This window comes from Aricia agestis, chromosome 18, assembly GCF_905147365.1.
Source record: "Aricia agestis chromosome 18, ilAriAges1.1, whole genome shotgun sequence".
NCBI classification, from domain to species: domain Eukaryota; kingdom Metazoa; phylum Arthropoda; class Insecta; order Lepidoptera; family Lycaenidae; genus Aricia; species Aricia agestis.
Genome location: NC_056423.1, coordinates 4,849,760 through 4,872,762, shown reverse-complemented (window position 1 = coordinate 4,872,762; position 23,003 = coordinate 4,849,760). Strand labels below are relative to the sequence as shown.

The 23,003-nt window shown below is 37.1% G+C and overlaps 3 protein-coding genes across 5 annotated transcripts in view; 2 read left to right on the top strand and 1 right to left on the bottom strand.

The window, feature by feature from the left end:
* The window catches only part of LOC121736020 (ecdysone 20-monooxygenase), a 58,695-nt gene extending 51,034 nt beyond the window's left edge, over positions 1–7,661 (top strand). For both annotated transcript variants that reach the window (XM_042127051.1, XM_042127052.1), the window contains 5 exons: positions 4,864–5,059; positions 5,725–5,884; positions 6,416–6,649; positions 6,981–7,178; positions 7,443–7,661. In XM_042127051.1, the coding sequence (XP_041982985.1) occupies positions 4,864–5,059; positions 5,725–5,884; positions 6,416–6,649; positions 6,981–7,178; positions 7,443–7,547 (893 nt within the window). In that variant the 3' untranslated portion in view covers positions 7,548–7,661. The remainder of the gene's footprint in view (positions 1–4,863; positions 5,060–5,724; positions 5,885–6,415; positions 6,650–6,980; positions 7,179–7,442) is intronic.
* Positions 1,401–16,210, top strand: LOC121736022 (putative hydroxypyruvate isomerase). Of its 2 annotated transcripts, XM_042127055.1 has the most exons (6): positions 1,401–1,405; positions 3,594–3,596; positions 13,503–13,693; positions 14,226–14,510; positions 14,857–14,987; positions 15,596–16,210. In XM_042127055.1, exons 3-6 carry the CDS (start codon positions 13,504–13,506, stop codon positions 15,770–15,772), a joined length of 783 nt encoding a protein of 260 aa, XP_041982989.1. In that variant the 5' UTR covers positions 1,401–1,405; positions 3,594–3,596; position 13,503; the 3' UTR covers positions 15,773–16,210. The 2 variants fall into 2 exon arrangements, with proteins under 2 accessions (XP_041982989.1, XP_041982988.1); XM_042127054.1 differs by lacking the exons at positions 1,401–1,405; positions 3,594–3,596 and having other exon boundaries at positions 13,276–13,693.
* Positions 16,211–16,301: 91 nt separating this feature from the next.
* Positions 16,302–20,414, bottom strand: LOC121736021 (aurora kinase B-like). The gene is made up of 6 exons (XM_042127053.1): positions 20,268–20,414; positions 19,887–20,078; positions 18,925–19,081; positions 18,196–18,332; positions 17,827–18,058; positions 16,302–16,487 (listed from the first exon to the last, which is right to left on the bottom strand). Exons 1-6 carry the CDS (start codon positions 20,336–20,338, stop codon positions 16,407–16,409), a joined length of 870 nt encoding a protein of 289 aa, XP_041982987.1. The 5' UTR covers positions 20,339–20,414; the 3' UTR covers positions 16,302–16,406.
* Between the last annotated feature and the right edge of the window lie 2,589 nt (positions 20,415–23,003).

Below are 23,003 nucleotides of genomic sequence, written 5' to 3'. Positions count from 1 at the left end.
GGCAGATTTTAGGGACAAGTTCCCTTTGTCAATCTGTGAATTTGTCTATTGTAGGAAACTCTTTCTATGGTGGCCATAACAATTCGTCGAGATGTAATTTTACGTACTATTAATCCCACCAAAAACATAAATGTAAAAAAGAAGAACTTGGCTTGACACGCTGCCGCGTGATATTATTTATTATGCTGGTTTCAGACTACGCTATAATATAATAGCATATTATAGTACCTATACAGGGTGCAATTAAACCTTTCTGCCAAATTTTTTCCAAGGCTTAGGTATCATTAGGAGAGTCCATTTAACTAAAAAAAATTGGGTGTTATATTTTTTTATTAACATATTTTATCCCATTTTAAATCGTTGCAGAACGGTCACTCGCGGCGCGAGGTCATAACAGGGGGTAACACGGCGGGAGGCGCGCGCGCGGGGTCACATCACTTGCGGGCGACGCAACATGTCCATTAATTGTAGATTATCGTGCTAGGTAGCCGCCGGCTACGGAACATTTTTCCAAGATAAAAAGTATCCTATGTCCTTTCCCGGGACTCAAAGTATCTCCATACCAAAATTCAGGAAAATCGGTTAGGACTTAGGTTTGAGATGGATGTGAATGTTAAGTTGCAGCTATCAATAAAATGATGCCATTTAGTTTTAATTTCATCGGATTATATTCATCATCATTATCATCATATTATCAGCCTATAGTCGTCCACAGCTGGACATAGGCTGGAGTAAACTTACTCTGGAATGTTGACCAAGGCTAGGTAATCGGGGTGTAGGTCGACTTCCAACTAGGTGGGATGACGATCTCCGTTTAGTTGCGGGCCCATGTTGGATGCGAGTAGCAGGAGATCGGTCTTCTTGGCGTTCATTGAGAGAGGATTATATTATTCCGACCGATCTTTAACTTCCTCTCAGAATTAGTAGGCAATCTGTCCGTTTAAGTTTCATTAAAAAAGCTACAACTTTTAATAGAACGAGAATAGAACGGGTAACACGGCGGGAGGCGCGCGCGCGGGGTCACATCACTTGCGGGCGACGCAACATGTCCATTAATTGTAGTGTTTTTTAGGATAACTTACGGAAGCTATTTCTCAACATTTTAGTACTGAGTAATTATAAAAGAAAAAATACGTGTATTTTTATTTTCAACAAGGACTAATATATCAAAATTTGACAAGAAGGTTTAATTGCACCCTGTATAGCTCATAGCACAAGACTATCGCGCTGCGCGCACCATTACATTGTTATGGACACGTTCACACTGTACAGTGTACTATATTATATTAGCGTAATCTGAAACTAGCTTTAAGTAGAGCCTGTGCTTCGTCAATATATTCTAATAAAACACTATTTTTCGTGCACTTTTTCCACTATATAGTGGAAAAAGTGCACGAAAAATAGTGTTTTATTAGTATTCAACATGAATTTCCACCAAGAACCAACAGTACAATCAATTACATATACTTCGTCAATATTTTTGATCCGTTCTCAAACATCGGGTTTATTGTCGTCTTCTGTTGTCTAGTGTAGAGTACTTAGTTTACAACTTAGTTTGCTGCCATAATTTTATAAGACAGAAGCTAAAGGAAGGGGAGTTATGATTTTTGGCAGTTTACGACTTTGTGTTTCTAATTACGTATGTATTTTAATTATTATTTGAATTGACTACCTTATAAGTTTGTTAATTCTTTTTAACTGGCTAGTCGTTGGTAGCCCTATTTGATGCATTTGGTATCACTTTACTAGTTAGTATTTCAGTTATCACTTGCATCGTATAAACTATAGGGTCAACTTACGACTCGTTAGCGTAGGTCTTACATAGAGCTAACTAACACTAACCGTGCGAAACATATTTTTTATTAAAAGTAAAATCACTTTTTAAAAATTAAACTTAATATAATATTATATATACTGAATGAAATATTAAATGAAATAAGGGGGCAAACGAGCAAACGGGTCACCTGATGGAAAGCAACTTCCGTCGCCCATGGACATTCGCAGCATCAGAAGAGCTGCAGGTGCGTTGCCGGCCTTTTAAGAGGGAATAGGGTAATAGGGGAGGGTAGGGAAGGGAAGGGAAGGGAATAGGGAGGATAGGGAAGAGAATTGGGCCTCCGGTAAACTCACTCACTCAGGGAAACACAGCACAAGTGCTGTTTCACGCCGGTTTTCTGTGACAACGTGGTATTTCTCCGGTCGAGCTGGCCCATTCGTGCCGAAGCATGGCTCTCCCACGTATAACAATATTTTTTAATACTTACCTCGATCATGGGAATTGCAGACACAATAGATTTTTAATTGTTATGCGACAGCCGGGTGCCGCTTGGGGATTGATGGGTTAAAGTAAATAGCTTCTTGCCTTAGGTACTAGATGATTGATAGATTGATGAAAATTAGTTTATTGATTATCGTGCGGCTAGGTAGCCGCCGGCTACGGAACATTTTTCCAAGGTAAAAAGTATCCTATGTCCTTTCCCGGGACTCAAAGTATCTCCATACCAAAATTCAGCAAAATCGGTTAGGACTTAGGTTTGAGATGGATGTGAATGTTAAGTTGCAGCTATCAATAAAATTATGCCATTTAGTTTTAATTTCATCGGATTATATTCATCATCATTATCATCATATTATCAGCCTATAGTCGTCCACTGCTGGACATAGGCTGGAGCAAACTTACTCTGGAATGTTGACCAAGGCTAGGTAATCGGGGTGTAGGTCGACTTCCAACTAGGTGGGATGACGATCTCCGTTTAGTTGCGGGCCCATGTTGGATGCGAGTAGCAGGAGATCGGTCTTCTTGGCGTTCATTGAGAGAGGATTATATTATTCCGACCGATCTTTAACTTCCTCTCAAAATTAGTAGGCAATCTGTCCGTTTAAGTTTCATTAAAAAAGCTACAACTTTTAATAGAACGAGAATAGAACATAATTATTGTGTCTGCGTATTTCGTCCACCTATTTATGAATGGACCCATAGTAGATAGAGGTACCTTATCATACAATAGGACGATAACCTCTCAACTCCAATTTTGATTTTATTAGTGCATCTATATGAAAACTAGGTCTTCGATAAAAGGTCTTCTAGAGGTTGTCCTTAGATATAGTAGAGCGAGGCTAAGATCTAATTTAGTAGGGCCACAGTACGGTTACTAGGGCATTAGAAATAATTGAATATTGATAATATCTATTATGTCAATGTAATCGTAGTATATTGCATCAGTATCGATTTTCAATGGGAGATAAACGAGCGGTGCTATTAGCTGATGGTAGCGCTACTTTTAAAGCCCACAACACCTGAATTAATTTCAAGAACCAATTAATTTTGTAACAAAATCAATTTTCTTTAAGAAATAATCCACTATTATGCGTTAGATTACCTACATTTACGGTTTACCCATAAAGTTAATATACCTAGCGGAATAGAGAAACAAAGGCCTGAGCAAGCGAGATGTCACTATCAGTAACACTGCGTGGTAAAAAGAGACGTGTGATACATGACAGCAGCACTCTTTTTTTGACGTCCAATCGGCACGTGCCGCGCGTTGACAATTTAATCTCATAGAATTCATGTTCAATCATACTTGTGTAAGTGTATACGTACACATATTTTTACACACAGATAAAACCAATTTTGGTTCCGTTTGACAGCTCGAGATTGTTGCTCTATTCCGCTAGGTATATTAACTTTTCCTCGGAGAAGGCCGAGGCGGAGACCAAGGGCCAGACATGGTCGCAACGTCCCGCCTTAGCGAGGGAGCTCGGGGCGTCGGCATGGGGCTGCCGTCGCCCATGAAATCGAGTCCCGGGTAGGCCACGATGCGCTAGGTGTTCCAGTGCATCGTCGCGGAATGTGGTGTTTCCACGAGTGGAGCCCGAAGAGGCAGAGGTGGTGGGGCTGCGGTCGTGTATTACGCGTTTCCCGTAGTCCCACCTTCAGGAGCAGGAACACCGTTGGGGTTTTAGTGGGTAGTCCTGGGTGCGGATATTACGTCCGCCCCGGGGAGTCCCACATACCTCGGTGGTCCTCCCCAGGCCCCGGGGATGCGTAAATGCATTCCCCCAACGATAAAAAAAAAGAAGGTAAATTAACTTTATGGGTTTACCTATACATCGATCTCTTGACTCTTGAGCATTGCAATATTTAACGCTAGTTTTTTGTACGACCATTTTGTGCGCTAACAACAGCTGCAGGTTTAATATGGCTAAAGTAGAATTGTGAAAAAAAAGAAACACTGACAGATTGTGGGAAAAACTGACTGATGTCTTTGATCAACCTATCACTTTGTCTATTCTACTGCGTTTGGCTAAAGAAGAAATGCGAAAGAATAGAAACACTCACAGATTTTGGGGAAAACTTCGTCTATTCTTCCGTAGATATACAGTAGCCTTAGCACGGCCACCAGTAGAAATACGAAAGTATGGACAAACTGTGGACATAAACTAAAGGTGCCGTTCCGATCTTTACCGCGGCCAATCGCGACCAACAAAAATTCAATTAAAATGCCACTTTATGACAGACTATAGTATATGTCATAGAGCAGGATATTATTTGAATTTTTAGGACTATAGTCTGTCATAAAGTGGCATTTTAATTGAATTTTTGGGAACGAAAAAAGATTGGAACACTACCTTAAGTTTATCTCCACAGTTTGTCCATACTTTCGCATTTCTAATGGTGGCCGTGCTAAGGCTACAGGTGTAACACTCTCTCCAAGTAACACGTACACAGTATACACTCTAAATTAGTATTATCTCTTTGTTTTGTTACATCTTGTAAGTATATGTTTGTCTATAACTTTGATACCGTTTCTACGCTGACAATACCCTTATTAATCCAAATTCCAATCTCTCTTCTTACAGCCGTCTGCGCGCTAATGCTGGGGACTCGCCTGGGCTTCCTGGAGAGGTGGATGTCAGGGCGCGCCGCTAATCTCGCATCAGCAGTGAAGACCCACTTCAGGGCCCAGAGAGACTCCTACTACGGCACCCCACTGTGGAAGTTCGCCCCTACCACCCTCTATAAGACATTTGTGAAGAGCGAGGAGACTATACATACGTGAGTTGCAGTTGGTAAGGCTACCAACTTGTGTTTTTTAGGTATAAGGGTATAAGGGGCGTCAGTGGCGGCTTTAGGGGGTGGCGAACAGCGCAATCGCCCGGGGCCTCGCTCTTGCAGGGGCCTCGCAAGGTAATTTTGCGGAAGACAAAGGAACTCGCAAAGACCTGCTGCCCAGGACCTCGCAAAGACCTTCCACCCGGAGCCTCACAATGGATAAGGCTGCCACTGAGGGGCGTTAAATAAAAGGGAATTGGATATTAGATTCGGAGTTGTTCTAAGGATAAATCTTACTACTGTCTACTACAAAAGTACAAAACAAGACAAGGAACTATAGGGCGATTCACGATTTCCGTTCGACTAGGATTCGGAAACTTTACCGAGCGGTCATTGGTCAATGCCTAACGCGCAGTGAAGGATTAACCCTTCATCAAAGTCTGAGGGGGTACCAGAAGAGTAAAGGTTCAAAGACCGATTCTAGTTGAGATTCAGATAGGGAGGCAAGCATGGATTGCTTAGGGCATCAAGTAGTCTTAATCCGTCGCTGCTAGCGCGGCGAGCGTTTAGTGGAGGTGGTGATGAAGTTTCCGAATCCGAGTCGAATTACGTATTGTGATTGTAAATCGCAAGTTTTTTGTGGCCAAACTAACCAAGCTCTATTTCAGGATAGTATCAGAGCTGATGGAGGAGGCGAAGGCCCGCGCCAAGGGTTCTGCCAGCGACGGCATGCAGGAGATCTTCCTCAAGATCCTCTCCAACCCTGAACTTGACGTGCGCGACAAGAAGGCAGCAGTCATCGACTTTATCACCGCCGGCATTGAAACGGCAAGTGACCTTTTTTTAAATTCTTATCAAGAATCTTTCAATGTCAGCATTGAACGCGAACGCTTCATCGTATTTTGATAGGACCAACAAAGAAATTGATTCAGAATTCAGATGACAGACCTACATTATTTAACCGGTTTGTTACCGAAATCAATAAGTGATTGTTCTGTGACACCCGACTAAATTACGTAGGTTCGCCTATAAATAAATTTACCTGATAGTACCTAGCCCCTAGGTACAATAAGTATTCCAAACCCGTCATCATTGTAGTAATTAACCTCGACAGGCTATTTGTGATTTTATACTGAATCAGACTCGTAACGCCATCTACGAGCGATTTGTAGTGAGAATTTTGGAATTCCTTGAATGCTTGCAAGTTGCAACAATACTTTTGTCGCAATTTAATAAATGTATTTTATGTAGCTGACCGACCTGAGACCAATTTTTAATATATGAGTATTTCCCGTATGGTAGATATATTAATGTATTTACATTTAAAATTTAAATTAATCTAAGGCTGTTTCGTTACAGCTGGCAAACAGTCTCATATTCCTACTCTATCTGCTGAGCGGGCGGCCTGATTGGCAGCAGAAGATCCGCTCAGAGCTGCCATCTGTTGACACTCTGCGGCTCGAGGAGCTTGCAGCAGCGCCATCTATCCGCGCGGCGACGAACGAAGCGTTCCGCCTCCTACCGACTGCGCCGTTTCTAGCCCGGCTACTAGACGCGCCTTTACACACTGCAGGGTACTGCATACCAGCTGGGGTAAGGGTGTTAAAGCAAGTTTGAAGCGAGAACCTTTATTGTTATCCAATTATTTGAACAACGAAACATATACGCGTAATAATATAAATAACTAGCAGTTGCCCTATATCCTGAGATGGGTTGAGTTGACAGTTGACAGACCCATAATAATAATTTGTTGGGTTAGGACTTACGAGTTATGAGTTATGACTAATGTCAAGTCAAAGTTATTCGTGATCGTGATGTAGACTTAACGAAATTCGACAAAAAAAATCCGCCATTTGCCTGTAATCATTTTCTCTGATAGTACATTATACTCTTCAGCTACTTAATTGTGGCAACCTCTTTTCAGACGTTTGTGCTAGCCCACACGGGGGCCGCTTGCAGGAGGGAAGAGAACTTCTGGCGAGCCACAGAATACCTGCCTGAGAGATGGCTGAGCGTGCGAGAGCCGCACGCCGCATCGCTGGTGGCACCCTTTGGGCGCGGGAAGCGAATGTGTCCCGGAAAACGATTCGTGGAGTTAGAACTGCATTTGATACTTGCAAAGGTAAATTTTAAGGACTTGAGTCTTGAGTTAAGTATATTACATGCTTAAAAGAGGGTGACGATATAATAATCTGTTTAGAAGAGCATTTAACCAAGAGCCTAAATGGCCCGTGGCATTTGAGTTATGGGAGTACAACAGGGTACAACACATCCGCCGGTTTTTTATAAAATAAATATTAATAAAAGTATTCGCATGAAACTAGGGTTTTTGAATTTATTTTTCGTTAATAATTTACGTATTAAAAAGAAACTATACTTATTTCAGATTTTACAACATTGGCGGGTAGAGTTTGACGGAGAACTGGACATACAATTCGACTTCCTTCTGTCACCAAAAGCGCCGGTGTCTTTGCGCTTAGTGGAGTGGTAATGCTTAGAAAAACAACGTTTTATAAAACATTAAATGGGGGAATGATACAAATGAGGCAAACGTCGTGTCCTAATTTTATATTGAATCTCTAAAATATTATATCTAAAGATACAATATAGCTAACTTATATAGCTTACTCAAATATTCTTAGCCACCTACATATCTGCTGATTCAAAGTTTATGGTCAATGTGGAAAGCGACAAAAAACTTATTTGTATCAATCCCACTTTTCAAACAGCTGGTTTAAAAAACTGCTTAAAATGTAAATATTATTATGATTGGTGCTTTCTGGTACTATTTTAAGACTTTGAAATTATGCTTAAGAACCGAGATTGCTTATCAATGCAGCTTCTGTGTGCTCTTATCTTTAAGTACATATATAAACTGAATAATCAAAGTGATAGTCTTATTTACTGAGATATGCTACTGTTTAATAACTTTGTATCAGAATTCACAGTATAAATTGTAACTCAGAAATCAGAATTAGGCACAAATCTCGTAAGCCCGCCATACGGGAAAATTTTATCGATAGTACAACTATAGTATTCCTTGCTAGTTTTTTTTTTCATAGGAGCTTAAAATTTTGTGTCAACATATTAAACTAAAAATACACAATGCCAATTTTAAAATCCGATACAAATATACATAATTAAGTACCTATGTATGTTTTTTCAATATTAATACAATTACTCAACTTCATAATCATTATTATGATTGGATACTCCTAACATATATTCTTGTAGGTTTATACTTTTCTATCTTACGGTCGCACTCAGAAACATTTAATGTTAACTTAACTTTAACAATTTATTAAGTGTTTGACATGTCAAAATCAGTTATGTAACATTCATTGAACCGAAGTGTAGCCGTACCATACCGTACCGTATATTATCGACTGATTTTTTTTCTAAAATTGTAACAGGGTAGCGTAATGCTCAAAATGTTGTCTAAAATTTAAAATTCCATAGCTATAAGTCCTACTATATTTATTTAGTACGCTAGAATTAGTTATCTATAGGCATAAACATGGCTGTGTTAATATCAAAAACAACTACTAATTTATAAATTTATCTTAACCGTGATTACCTCTGTTAGTTTAGAAATAAGTCTATATTTTAATTTTCTGTCACGATGGCCTTTGCTGCAAATATCGCTCCTCTTACGTTGGACCACGATGGAAAACCATAATTGCCTCCATGATGCCCAATCTACATCGATTATCAGCAATTAAAGACCTATGCAACTGTACATAAGTTTGTCCATCATGGTGCAAAGTGAGAAGCCAGCATTAGTTTTTATACCAAAACACGCATTTATCTAGTTTTATACTTCATAATTAACATTGGTCTCACAAGTAACTTTTTAATCCAACAAAATAAAAAAATACGTTAACTTAAACCCGTACTAATAGAAATATCATATATTTTTACACAGAGAACAACAATTACTATACAAGGTATGCTTCTCTCTGTCTGGCTCTTTGGAAACGTCATTTGACAGATAAGGACAGCAAATCCTTAAAAGCTACCCGCTGCGAATATATATTTTGTATTAGGGGCTATCGCCTACCATCCATTTCGAGTAGGGGGTTAAAAAGAGGGTCAGTCCATTAAATAAATCACGTAATTAATAATATACGGCCCTTACTTGTGTGACCTTCATTTTTGTACGATGTTTCACATCCTCCCCCACCTTTATACTAGTTTTATAACCAAAGCCATTTTCAATAAAATATAACACTGTAGGTTACAGGGTCTGTGTGTTGTAAAACATTAGTTTTAGGCTTTTTATATAGTGCTTGAAACAATAATTAGGATAGCTATAAGATTTTTATAATAAGAGAAAAATGAGATTGTTTCATTTTTAAGTGTGCCAACACACGTTTATGTATTGAATAGATATCCAGTGACATTGGTTACTTTTTTATTACTTTATTTTAGGTTATGTGCTGTGTTGTACTTTATATTTACTGTTTATTGTAATACATTTCATGTTATAATAAATAAATTGAAGTATAAACATCTACGGTTGTATTATTATTTCAATGGACAGTGAAGTATTTTTGCCTACATAATATCTGGGTGCACGGGAGTGCCCCCGCCAAGATGAGCCAAGCGAAGCGCGCAAGGGCACTACCTTTTCTCGAAACGTTTCGTCGTATTTTTGAACTCTTGTAACTTTGGTTTGGATAATGCCAGATAGTTGAAATTTTGCAGATATAATGGCATGAGTATAATAATTAAATGCGCAAAGTTTGAATATTGTTACTATTATACTTTAGATTTTATAGGTGTCCAAAATCCCACATTTCTGGCACTGACTCACCGATCATCAAAATTGTTAGGGTACTTCCTGAAGTCTGAGAAAGCTGAAATTTGGTATGTAACCTACTATTAGTACAAAAACAACAAAAAAATTATCAAACCCAACCTAACCTATCCCATCCCTTTGATATAGAGGGGGGATGTTAGTATGAGATATCCCCGTTTCTTAAGCTAGATACAAAATAAAAAATAGTATAAAATGCCACTTTTATTTGCCACAAGTATGTGACTAATAAAAAGTTAGCTATGAGAGACCACAGACCCACAGAAAACCGACGTGAAACAGCGCTTGCGCTGTGTTTCGTCTAGTGAGTGAGTTTAGCGGAGAACCAACAGTGAACCCTACATCTTATTCCCTGTCCCTGTGTTTACTTAAGTCTTAGGCTGGTATAAATAGTCAGTACTTAAGATGCGACCCGGTCTCAAGACGCGGTTCAGCTCTGTGATTAGTCCAAATTTTGACAGCCAACCAATCACAGAGCCTGAACTGTGTCTTGAGACCGAGATGTATCTTGAGTACTGACTATTTAATAATATAATAATAATAATAATATTTATTTTTGCAACACAAATACACATTCACAAATTTTACAGATTCATACAGTTACAAAATAAACTTTCTTATTTACATAGACTCAAAAAAAAAAAAACCATGTGCGAATAATCAAGGATAAGACATACAAACACTATCTGATATACAAATCATAAACAACACTACCTATATGTGATCAATGCAGCAGGCAAAGGAGAGTCAGCTGTGCATCAGTATCATAATAAGTATAGTTACTTATAATTTTTTGTTAGTAAATAGTAGTCCCCAGGTACATACATTATGTCTTCACCGTACAATAAGTATACCCATATTTATTGTATGCAGGCACATTGCATTATGATACACATTCACTCATATAAGATATTTTGCAAAATAAGTAAGTAATAAAATAATAATACTTTGAAGTAAACAATGTCGACATCAAGGTTTTCCCACAATTATTAGGTACTTCTCATATCCAATGATTGACACATGCTACTAATAATAGTCAATGTATATCATTCTACTTACGTACCAACGTATGTACTCACAATACTGTACCTAGCCCTACGAATGACTTCTTGGGATCGGAAACTTTGCCACTAGGTACATCTATACTCACTACACTAGGATACAACAATAATTATCATTGTGAATTGTAAGTAAGTACCTAATTTATCATATTTATGTGTGCGGGTTCAAACAGTTACATCCTACTCACACATTATTCGCACACTATTTTATAAACCCTAATTAAACAAACCATTATAACTTAAAGGTTAGAATGTGTTAGTAAGAACGGATTTGTAAGACATTTGTTTAGTTAAGAAGTAAGGAAAAGTTTTGATATTTGTGATTCAATAACTTACAGAAAAATATGCTGGTTCCCTTGGCATCTAAACTAGGCTGAGCCTGTATCTTAGATGCCAGTTTCTTCCTCACAAAATAGTTACACAATACTCAATCACTTTCGGAAATTACAGTCATCACTCATAGAACATTTTATAGGTATTGTTGACTATTGAGACAGTTTCGCACTATTGTATTAAAACTTAAAAGTCTAATTGCACATACAAATAACTGTTAATGTTAAAGAAAAAAACAACTCGAATAATTACGTTGCAAAATAATTATTTTATAACACAATAGTATTGACAAGGCTACGATATGAGGGTACAATTAAATTTGTACACATTTTTGTGCTGGTTCATATTGAAAAAACGGTGCGACCACGACAACTATGAAGTCGTGACATTTATAAAATATTTTTGAGGAGTGGTGTTATTAGTGTAGGTACATAGATAATATTTAAAATAATAATACTAACATATTATAATATTAAATTAATGTTCAGTCGTATTGTACCTAGCCCTACGAAACTATGTCTTGGGATCGGAAACTTTGCCACTAGGTACAGTACTTGGTACTACTAATATATAATATGTAACAGTACGCACAATATTATGTGACAGTTAGGAACAAATTTTCGCATTCATCGTAACTTAGTGATTTCAAGTAAGTGGTAATTTTTTCTTTACATTTTTTGGAACATAAATGGTAAATATCAATAGAAGAGTTTATTTTGTTGTATAGCATAGGCCCCAAATAGGATTGAAATTTTCTAATGAAACTGGTTTTAATTTGAATTGTTGGACAAACTTTACTCTTATTGCGAGATGATGATTCTACTTTAGAATAATTAATTTTAGAGTGCTGGACTACCACAGTTTCTTTAATAAATAATTGTCTAATTGACAAAACATCACATTCTAAATATAGTTCGGATGTGGGGTACCTGAACGGTTTAAATGTCATAACTTTGAGTATAGCCCTTTGTGCGCGCTCTAAAATCAATATTATATTTTTATGTGTACCTCCCCACGATGCGATACAGTATGTCATTATGGATTGTGCCAAGGCATAGTATACTGTTTTAAGCAATTTAAGGTCCGCTATGTGTCGCAACTGTTTAAAAATATAAATCAATTTCCTAGCGCGTTTTGAGATTAAATTTATATGATCCCTCCATACTAATGTCTGGTCGAGGGTCACACCTAAGTAAAGAAGCGACTGACTTCTTGTTAGTGGCAAGCATTGGCAAGTGGTTTCTCGCGCATCTACCATATTGCATGTATGAGCCTTTACATTATAATCATTAGGTAAATTACGCTTAGACATACCGAAAGTTATTATTTTTGATTTAGTGACGTTCAAGGTAAGTGAGTTGCTGTTCAACCATTCGCCAACTACATGGATGCCCTCTTCTGCCTTGTTCCTAGCCTCTTCCCAAGTATCTCCACAGAACAATAAGGCAGTGTCATCTGCATATGTGAAAATTTTACAATTGGGAATCTTAAGTTCGCACAAATCATTTATGTATATAAGAAAGAGGCTAGGACCAAGGACACTCCCCTGTGGGACGCCATATGTGACTAGTAAATCAGAGCTGTAGCAGTCAGCAATCTTTACTCTTTGCTTGCGATTTGTCAAAAAATTTCTTAACAAGTCATGTACGACACCACGAATACCTATGCGTTCAAGTTTGTTTAGTAATATAGGAACGGAGACCGTGTCGAATGCCTTGGCAAGATCCAAGAACACACCAATGTCAGTGTCATAGGGATCAAGGTTCGCCGCGCCGAGTATAGTTCCTTTTCTCGCCACGTTCAATTGTAGCCTTGTCGAACTGTAATGATTTTACATGCCTTGTTTTTTGACGTTTGCTGTCATTCGTCACCTCCTTGAGTATAGTACCTATTGCACAGATTACTAGTATATATTTGACCTATTGGTATTTGGTTGTTCGTCACTGAGCCAAAATAAAAATATTTTATTATTAATTTTTCTTCTTAATTTATTTAATTAATCCTTTATTTTATTATACCTATTATAAAATCGCTCAAAACAATCTTACGGCCATAGAACTGTCTATCGCCAGAAAACCGACATGATATTTAAAATTTCTGCGGTTTCTGTTTGTTTTTGGTTATGTTTTGTACTACTGTTGACCTCTTTGCGGTAGCTGTTTGATATGACTGATAACAGATAAGAATATAAGTATCGTGCGATTTGTTTGTCAGTCTCAATTCGTAATATCACAATGAAGTTCTGCGCGAATCTTTCTTTTATGTTTACGGAAGGCGTATCTATTCTAGAAAGATATGCATTGGCTAAAGAAGCCGGTTTTAAGGCCGTGGAGACAGGTTTTCCTTTTGGCCATACGTTAGAAGAAGTCAAACAGGCTAAAGAGAACTCAGGAGTTGAGCAAGTCTTAATCAACCTTAAAACAGGTATGTTTTTAATGGTAAGAAACTAGACTTTGTAAATTGGAAAAACTATTTTACTAAGCCATTAAGTATGTGAATCTATTGATACCACATTCATTGAAATTGGATCAGCAGTTTTTATTTCTTTAAATAAGGGGGCAAATGAGCAAACGGGTTACCTGATGGGAAGCAACTTCCCTCGCCCATGGACACTCGAAGAATCAGAAGAGCTGCAGGTGCGTTGCCGTCCTTTTAAAAGGGAATAGGGTAATAGGGGAGAGTAGGGATGGGAAGGGAATAAAATAGGGGAAGGTAGGGAAGGGGATTGGGCCTCCAGTAAACTCACTCACTTGGCGAAACACAGCGCAAGCTCTGTTTCATGCTGGTTTTCTGTGTGAACATGGTATTTCTCCGGTCAAGCCAGCCCATTCGTGCCGAAGCATGGCTCTCCCACGTCTAAAAAGAAGTTTAGAAGTTATAATGGAACATTGTATTTCGATTTATGCAAGTTGTGATTGAAGAATAAGTGCTTGTTAATTTGTTATTGTTTTTATAGGTGATCTCTCTAAAGGAGAATTAGGAGTAACGGCAGTGCCAGGCAAGGAAAATGAATTTAGAGATAACTTGAAAACAACCATAGACTACGCAAAGGCTGTTGGAGCTAAGAAAATACATATCATGGCAGGAAAACTAGACACAGTGTCAGCAAAGAACTGGGAGACATATGAAAATAATCTTAAATACGCAGCTAATCTGCTGAAAAATGATAATATAGTTGGTGTTATTGAACCTATAAACCAACACTCAGTGCCTAAATATTTCTTGAGTGATTATGGAAAAGGTCAGTTTGAAATCTTATTTTTTTAACTATGTCATATGTCAAGAACTTCTATTCCCTCTTAAAAACCTTTAATCCCTCGATTATGGACTCCGCTTGGGAGTTGAAGCATTAATGTAATTAAGATGGTGATAAAATAGGACATTTTGACATTTGAAAATATCATTATTCTCACATGACAAGGATTTTGGCTGGATTATTTACTGTTTATGCTTGTAGCACCCTCTGTAATTTTTACCTTTTTTAATTACCTTTCTGTAATATTTCCTATTTGTTATCAACCACAAATTACCCAAGATTTACCAATTATTGTTATTTTATATAATAATACATACCTTTATTGTTACAGCTGTAGAAATAATCAAGAGGATCAACAGTGAGCATCTGAAGCTGCAATTGGATATTTTCCATCTTCAGCACATTTGCGGTGACCTCTCCTACAACATCAAAGATCTCATGCCATATGTTGGTCATGTTCAGGTAATTATTATACCATCGAGGAAATGGATTCCTAGGCAGTCGACAGACCCACATAATTTGGTCAGATCATGTCAATTCAATGTTAATCATTAATTATTGTAATGTCAGCTGGGTTTGATGTACCACAACCAAACTATGTAGGTCCCTAGTAAACTTCTCTGATAGTACAAGATACAAGACTCATTATGCCATATTTTATATATTTTTTTTTAACAACGAAACAATTGATGTTCTTTCCTGTTTTTGCTTTAAATATTAAAATCAATCAGTATAAAACTATAAAATTTTCCATTATTTACATGAATACTATTTTTTTTTTAAACTGGTGATGTTTTAAGCAATGATATTCTATGTTACTAACGTAACTAGATTGGAAGTTTACGGTAGCAACGCGTTGCCACTTCGAAGATGCCTGCAGGCATATCTCACATACATAATGACATAACGAATATATGACTGGACATTGTCTTTTGAACAAACAAAAAAGTGGTTACGCATTTCTGAGAATCTTTTGTAAGACATTGCTACTCTAGTATTTTAGAAACTCATTGGTTTTAAGTTAATAATAAAATATTCCTTAAACTTAACATAACTGATTAATATTTCAGATAGCCCAAGTGCCAAATCGTAATGAACCTGACACTGATGGAGAGATAAACTATCAATACATATTGAAAGAGATCCAAAAGAATGGGTACAATGACTGGATCGGCCTGGAGTATAAGCCAGCAGGAAGCAGCAGGGATGGACTCAAATGGATCAAAGATTTTGGCTACCAATTGTGAAATGTACAGATTCCTTTGAACAAGCAAAATTAATACTTGAATGTGAAAAAACTCCAATATGTAATACTTCTATAACATATTATTCTAACTTAAGTGTTGCTCTTGCAGTTTTAGGCTGCGTTTCCACCAGAGATGTGTTGCGAGGAATGTGTTTTGATCATCGCCGCGCTGCGCAATGTCATGGCGAGCTCACGTCAATGAAGCGATTCTATTGGTTCTCAAAAACGCAACACATCTCTGGTGGAGACGCAGCCTTAATTGTTCGCAGATGACAGATAAATTCGGACATTGACCCATCACTACTTTTCTACTCACGCATTATCTCTTTCCAATTTAGTGAAATTTTTGCGAGTTTTTTACTCGCGAAAGGCAATTACATATAGCTTTAGTCAATGAACAAATTTGTGTTTGGTTACTGACTATACTGTTTTTATAATTATAAGAAAAAGTATATAAAGAATTGTTGAAATAAAATTTGTTATAAATTAAAATATCATACATATTTATTACTCAGAAATTAAATAATAAATTCATGAAAAGAATAAAATATATTCTCATTTCTCGCAATAATGTATGTGGACTTTGTGGACAATAATAATAGCAAGTACTATCTACGTCTACAATGAAAAAATCGTTAATTGCGAAATTTTTGCACCCAAAAATGGTTCTTAACTCCTTCCAATGGCAGCCTTTCTTTGCTTGATTGTCTTAAGAGCTGTAAAAAAATTCATGGATTAATCATTGGTGATTCAATAAGTAGACCCACACTAATCCGACAAACATTTTGCACGGCCGTGTTGGATTAGCAGATTTGTTGGATTATAGAGTACTCCATACATTTTTACACATTACAATACCTTAAAATCATTAAGGTTTCATCTGAACTACAAATCATTTTCCTAAAGCTGTAGGAAAATGATATGTAGTTATTTACTAAGGTTCTGATCAATAAGCTGTAACCGTAACTGCATTGTAACAAAAAAAAAATTACGTACCTTAATAAAGATAGGGCAAAATAATGTTTATGTACCTAAATTAACCTAATAGGCATGTCGGATTACAAGGGGCGCCGGATTAGCGGGGGTCTGCTGTATTGAGTTTTTCCATAAACGACACTACCTAAATTAGCCAAAAGAATGACTGGTGCCTGTTTTCACCAACCGCCTCCTAATGCTAAGTGGTCCCCTAGCGGCCATTAAGGGTGCATATCCTTCAAGATTTTACGAATTTTAGTGTGTCACGCATGGGCGTACCCAGGTTCTGGCCCGGGGGGGGGGGGGGGGGGGGCAAATTACCCAGGTTCTGGTGCCAGGGGGGGGCAAATTACCCAGGTTCTGGGCCAGGGGGGGGCAAATCAGATTTTTCATTAGGTAGGTGCTTATAAAAAATAAAAAATTCATAATTTTTAGTTGTAAAAATATTGTATTGCAAACAAATGGCAAAAATTAGTTTTCGTAATTTTTAATTTTTATAGATAAAAGTACTTAGTAGGGACGTCAACATGATCCAGCTGCCCCCCCTGCCCCCCCCCCCTCGGTACGCCCATGGTGTCACGTTTGTCCTTAGGGCGTAAGAACTTTCGCAAAACATTACTTTTTTTTTTAATGTGTTTGTTTTAAGAGATATTTGACCCGCAAAGATCGCTAGGGGACACTTAGCATTAGGAGACCGTTGGTGAAAACAGGCATCAGTCAAGTAAAAGTTTTAAAATATGAATTGTTTTGTTTAGGGACTATTCATAGATATTTGCACTCTACAAGAACAAAAAATAAATAAATTAGGAAATTAGTTTATAGCGGAAGAACGGAATAAATAGTATTTACAATTCCATGCATCGCGATCGATCGCGGCCGCGCGCGACCTACGACTGTCGTCGGCCGCACGCGACAATAGTCAGTGCATGAAAATGCATCAAATTCCGTACATTTGATGCACGGAATTGTACCTTATGTTCTTTCCCCTGGACTTAAAGTGTCTCCATACCCATCAAAATCAGTTCAGCAGTTTGGGTAACAGACTGACTATAGATTACATATTGTCAAGCTATATTTTACCTTAGATATTAAATCTTTGGCTCCTTCAGGAACATATTTGGGATAAGTCATGTCTAAAGTCAATATTCTTGTGTAGGTACTGCTTTGGCCCTCACTTTCAAAAGGTGGTTTTCCAACGAGAAATTCATACAACAGTACTCCAATACACCAGTGATCTACGGACACGTCATACACCTCTCTTTTGATCATTTCTGGAGGTAGGTAATCTAGAGTGCCACACATTGTCTTGCGCCTGTAAAAAACAAAATTCAATTTTAAGAATTTATTAATTTTAATGAAATTTTAAGAATAAAAACTATGATTGCTGAGGATTAATAGATATTGTTTATGAAACACAATATCTATATAGAAATATTTATGGCATCATACCTTTCCGATGGTGCATGCACTGACCACCCAAAGTCAGCTAATTTTAAATCACCATCAGAGGACACAAGTATGTTCTCTGGCTTTATATCTCTGTGTATAACATGGTGTTGGTGGCAGTAGTCAACAGCATCGGCAACCTGGAAAAATCAATGATATTTTAAGAAAAAAACTATTTTGATGATAGATATGCTATGGACCTACCCCTACACATTGACCATAGGGCAATGGGCATATGCTATGTGTTATTGCTGTGGGACAGTAGCTTTACCATGAGTTGAAATCTATAGTATTTATCGATACTAATTGATACCAACTATGTAAGTATTTAGTATGGTAATTTTAGTTCCGCAAGTGACTGCTAGAGACACTGTAAAATTTGCCACACTGAATATTTATGTAGTCTGTATTGAATATCGATAAAAATTATATCTTTAAACTCATGGTAGAGCTACTGATCCTTTTCTTGGTTGTAAGCCTTACATTTGTGTTGCAACATCATGCATTATTTTTGAATAGCAAAAACTTTACTTTTATTACATTTCTGTTTCGTGTATCATTTAGTAATTCCGACCCAAGACATAATTTTATTGTGCAATATTATTGAAAAAATTTTTTGACGATAAGATTAAAAGGCGGGCGCATTCAATATCAACCCTAGACAGTCAATAATATTACACAATAAAATCGATCATTGACAGGCCCGCTAAGAGACTGCAATCTAAATAATACCTGATAGATGTATCTGGCAGCAGTGCGTTCCGGAAAGCGACCACATGGTGCGTTAGTGAGGTGCTTATATAGCTCTCCACCAGCTGCAAACTCTAGCACCAGGTATATTCTTCGTTCATCATGGAACCAGGTGAGTAAGCGGAGAATGTTGGGGTGTCTGAAAATTTATTACATATAAAAGTAAGTAAAGATTAAGCGATTTAAAAGAAAGGTTTATACTTTGTGTTTTTGACCTAAATGTTAAAATTTTACCAACCTCAATGTTGCACATTAACTACACAATTAATAAAACAATAGCAGTTTATTGCACCAGCGTTGTCAGGACAAAAACTAATAGTCTTTCAGTAATTTTAACCCATTAATTCCCAAGTAACAGTTAGCTGCCACATAACAATTGTGTCTGCGATACCCACAATAGAGGTGTTAATAACTACTATTTGATAGTAATATGTAGTTACTATGAAATAGTATATATATTACTATGTAATATTACTATTAGCACCATTTAGGAAGCGGTAGCCTGACTCCTACACAGCGAGCAGACATCATAGAAATAATAATATCATTAGTACTAGGTCAGGGGTCACCATTTAGTTTCACTCGGGGTCCATTTTAAGACATGAAATGACCTTCGCGGTCCACACATTTTATAATAAAAATGATTAAACAAAGGTAGGTAATTACTGAAATTACAAAGGTATTTATTTGGATTTCAATGAGAAAAGTAAGTAAGTAACCATTTTTGTAGCTAATTATCTCTCTGAAGTTTGGAGTGAAATATTGTTGCAAGCTATAGACTGATTGATGAAATTAAATCGTGGAGATGTTGAAGTCCCGAGATGAACGAAGATCATCTTCGAACATGCTTGGTCCGCACACAATATGTCAGCGGTCTGGATGCGGACCGCGGTCCGCCATTTGGTGACCCCTGCACTAGGTCAACACGAGGCCAAATAACTTACTTTAAGTGAGACTGAATTTCAATTTCTCTAAGAACTTGTCTCTCACACTTTGAGCCGACTATCTGAGATTTAAATAGCGCTTTAATGGCAACTAAAAATTGTGTCTTCTTCTCCCGTGCTACGTGCACATGTCCGAATTTACCTTGTCCTAAAGCTTTTCCAAGTTCAAAGTCTCTTGGAGACCACTTGTATCTAAAAAAGATAAAAATAAATATAAAGAACAGGAAAAAACAGCAATAAGTTTAATATTAGCTTCGTATTAGGCTAAACAGTAAACAACAAGTAAACAATTATAGCTTGTTTTTGCATGTAACTTTCATTTTGCACTAGAACTTGCAGTGAAGAAATATTTTTTACTTCAACATAAAGTTTGAGACTTACGATGTTCCGTAAGCGTCATGGTTCTTTATCTTGTTTTCCAGTTCTGTTACTTGATCTAATAACGTGGCCATATTATTCTTTAAGCTTAGTTTACTTTTATAGTTATTTATAAACCAAAACAAATAAACTTGTGCGTGCGCGAGACCGTTAAAAATTATTGACAACTGACAAGTAATTCGAATTTTGAATTTGATGTTCTTCTCCTTCTTTTTTTTTTCTTAACCATGGCCAGTGTCGAGTATATTATGGCGGGAAAACAATATTCTATTATACAATTTTCAGCATCGTTTTTCTTTATTGTCAGGTCTAATGTCTAGCTCTAGACTCTAGTCAAAGCCTAAGTAAAAGTCAATACAGTCAAGAAGTCAAGTCGGTCGATTCGAAGTAAAGTGGTAGACGCTTTATTGAAACTTTCGATGGAGTTTTGGAGGGAACACAAAATAGGTTTTCTGGATATTGCATCACTTTCCTTCGCTTGTACACGATAACGAATATCTAATGGTTAATATCCTACCAATATTACATATTAAAAACTCAAATAACATAATAATTTTAGGAAAATAATACAAAAACAGTAAACACAACATCACTCTTTCACATTCCCGGCAAAACTCCGTAATGAAACCGAACCATTTTTGAAGAAGCTGATAACTGGTGATGAAAAGTGGATCACGTACGACAAGAACGAGCGAAAAAGATCGTGGTCAAAGGCCAGTCAGGCTTCACAGACTGTGGCGAAACCCGGGTTAACTCGCAACAAGGTTGATGTGTGGTGGGATTGGAAGGGCATTATTCATTATCGGTCTTATTAATAAAAATGGCCTACACTCAGCATAATCCGTCCTTACACTCGGAGTTGTTAATCCAGGAGTAAGGCCGACTTAGCTCTGGTAATAAATTTTTATTTATAAACGTGGAGTAAGCTTGGAGTAACAATACATTCCTTACATCGGGATTATGGAGTGCATTATGGCAACTTTTCCAATTTAAAAGTAAATAGTGTCACTGAGGGAATAAACTAACGTCAGAAATGACATTTATGACACTGACAGTCAACATACTTTGCCTGTTATTATTTCAAAATTCAAAAATATGTGCGGGTTTTGCTGTGGTGCATGCCGTGCATGTGGTGCTAAGGAGTTTACTGTTTTGTTCTTTGTTTTTGTTAGTACTGTTATTTTGTGCAAGTTTGCAACGTTACTTATTTGGAGTTTTGTACTTCGAATATGTGTTGAAAACAAATAAAATATATAAATTATCGAATACAATGAGCAAACAAACAACGTATTCGTTCTAGTAATTGGGATAAACTTTTTTTTGTTCGCTCATTGTATTTGATGATTTATAATAATAAATATTATTATATTTATTTGATAATTTATAATTAAATATTATTATATTTATTTGATAATTTACAATAATAAATATTATCATATTTTAAATAAAATATAATATTATTAATTTCTTATTGTAAATTATCAAATACAATGAGCGAACAAACAAAACGTATTCGTTCCAGTAATTGGGATGAAGATGAAAAAGTAAGTTTTTACGAACGTTAGACATGGTACCTATAAAATGTTGGGTCGTGTTATTTTTTGTTCCAATGTTTTTTTTTCAAATGTCAAAATACACCTTTGTTCTATACTACTTAAATCTCTCCTTAAACTAGGTAGTGTGAAGGACTAACTTTTATTCCGAGAGTAGATTCGGATTAGTTTACTCCTTCCTTACTCCATGTTTATTAATACATACTGAATTTTATTACTCTTTCCTTAAGCCTAGGAGTAAAGTTATTCTTGCTCTAGTCTGTATTTATTAATAAGGCTGTATGAGCTGTTACTGCCAGCAGGACCATCGATTCTGAACTGTACTGCGAACAACTGATGAGAGTGAAGCAAGAAGTTGAGAGAAAGCGGCCGGAATTAACCAACAGAAGGTGTGTGGTTTTTCACCATGATAACGCTAGACCTCACACATCTTTAGCCAGTCAGCAAAAATTACGGGAGTTTGGCTGGGAGGTGTTAATGCATCCGCCGTATAGTCCATACCTTGCACCTTCAGATTTCCACTTGTTTCGGTCGCTGCAGAATTCCTTAGGCAGTGTCAGGTTGATACACAAGAGGACTGCCAAAGCCACTTGTCGCAGTTTTTTCATCAGAATCCTCAAAATTTTTACAGCAATGGGATCATGTCCCTACCAACAAGATGGCAAAAAGTTATCGAACAAAAGAGTTCGAACCTTTTTGTATGGAGCGTGGCATACCTAATTAGTTTCAAAATTAGCCTGATGCAAATGGTTTAATAATCAATTGTTTTATTTAAATTAATGTATTCGCGTCGGTATGGCGGGCTGTAAGCCACACCCGAGAAGTATGGCATTACGCTACCGCCTACTTCTTTTTTTCGACTATCTGAAAATACAAGCATTTTTGTGGAACAAATCGTTCGACACTCGTTATTTATCCAACGCGTTCGATTAACGCCCACGCGTTTGGGCCACCAGTGCGAGCGCTATGACCATAATTTTCCTTTTTGCCTTTACGTAATTAGACTCTTGAAGATCCGCCATACTAGTAAAAATGACTAAGAATTTTGTGTCACCAGCTCCCGGTCTATTACAAAAAGAACTGAAATCCCACCAAAAACATTTCTTGTAAAATGTTGCCGAGATGACCACATAAGGTTTAGGTACCCTGTGAAAAAGATTAAATGAGATTTCACGTAGAGCCAACC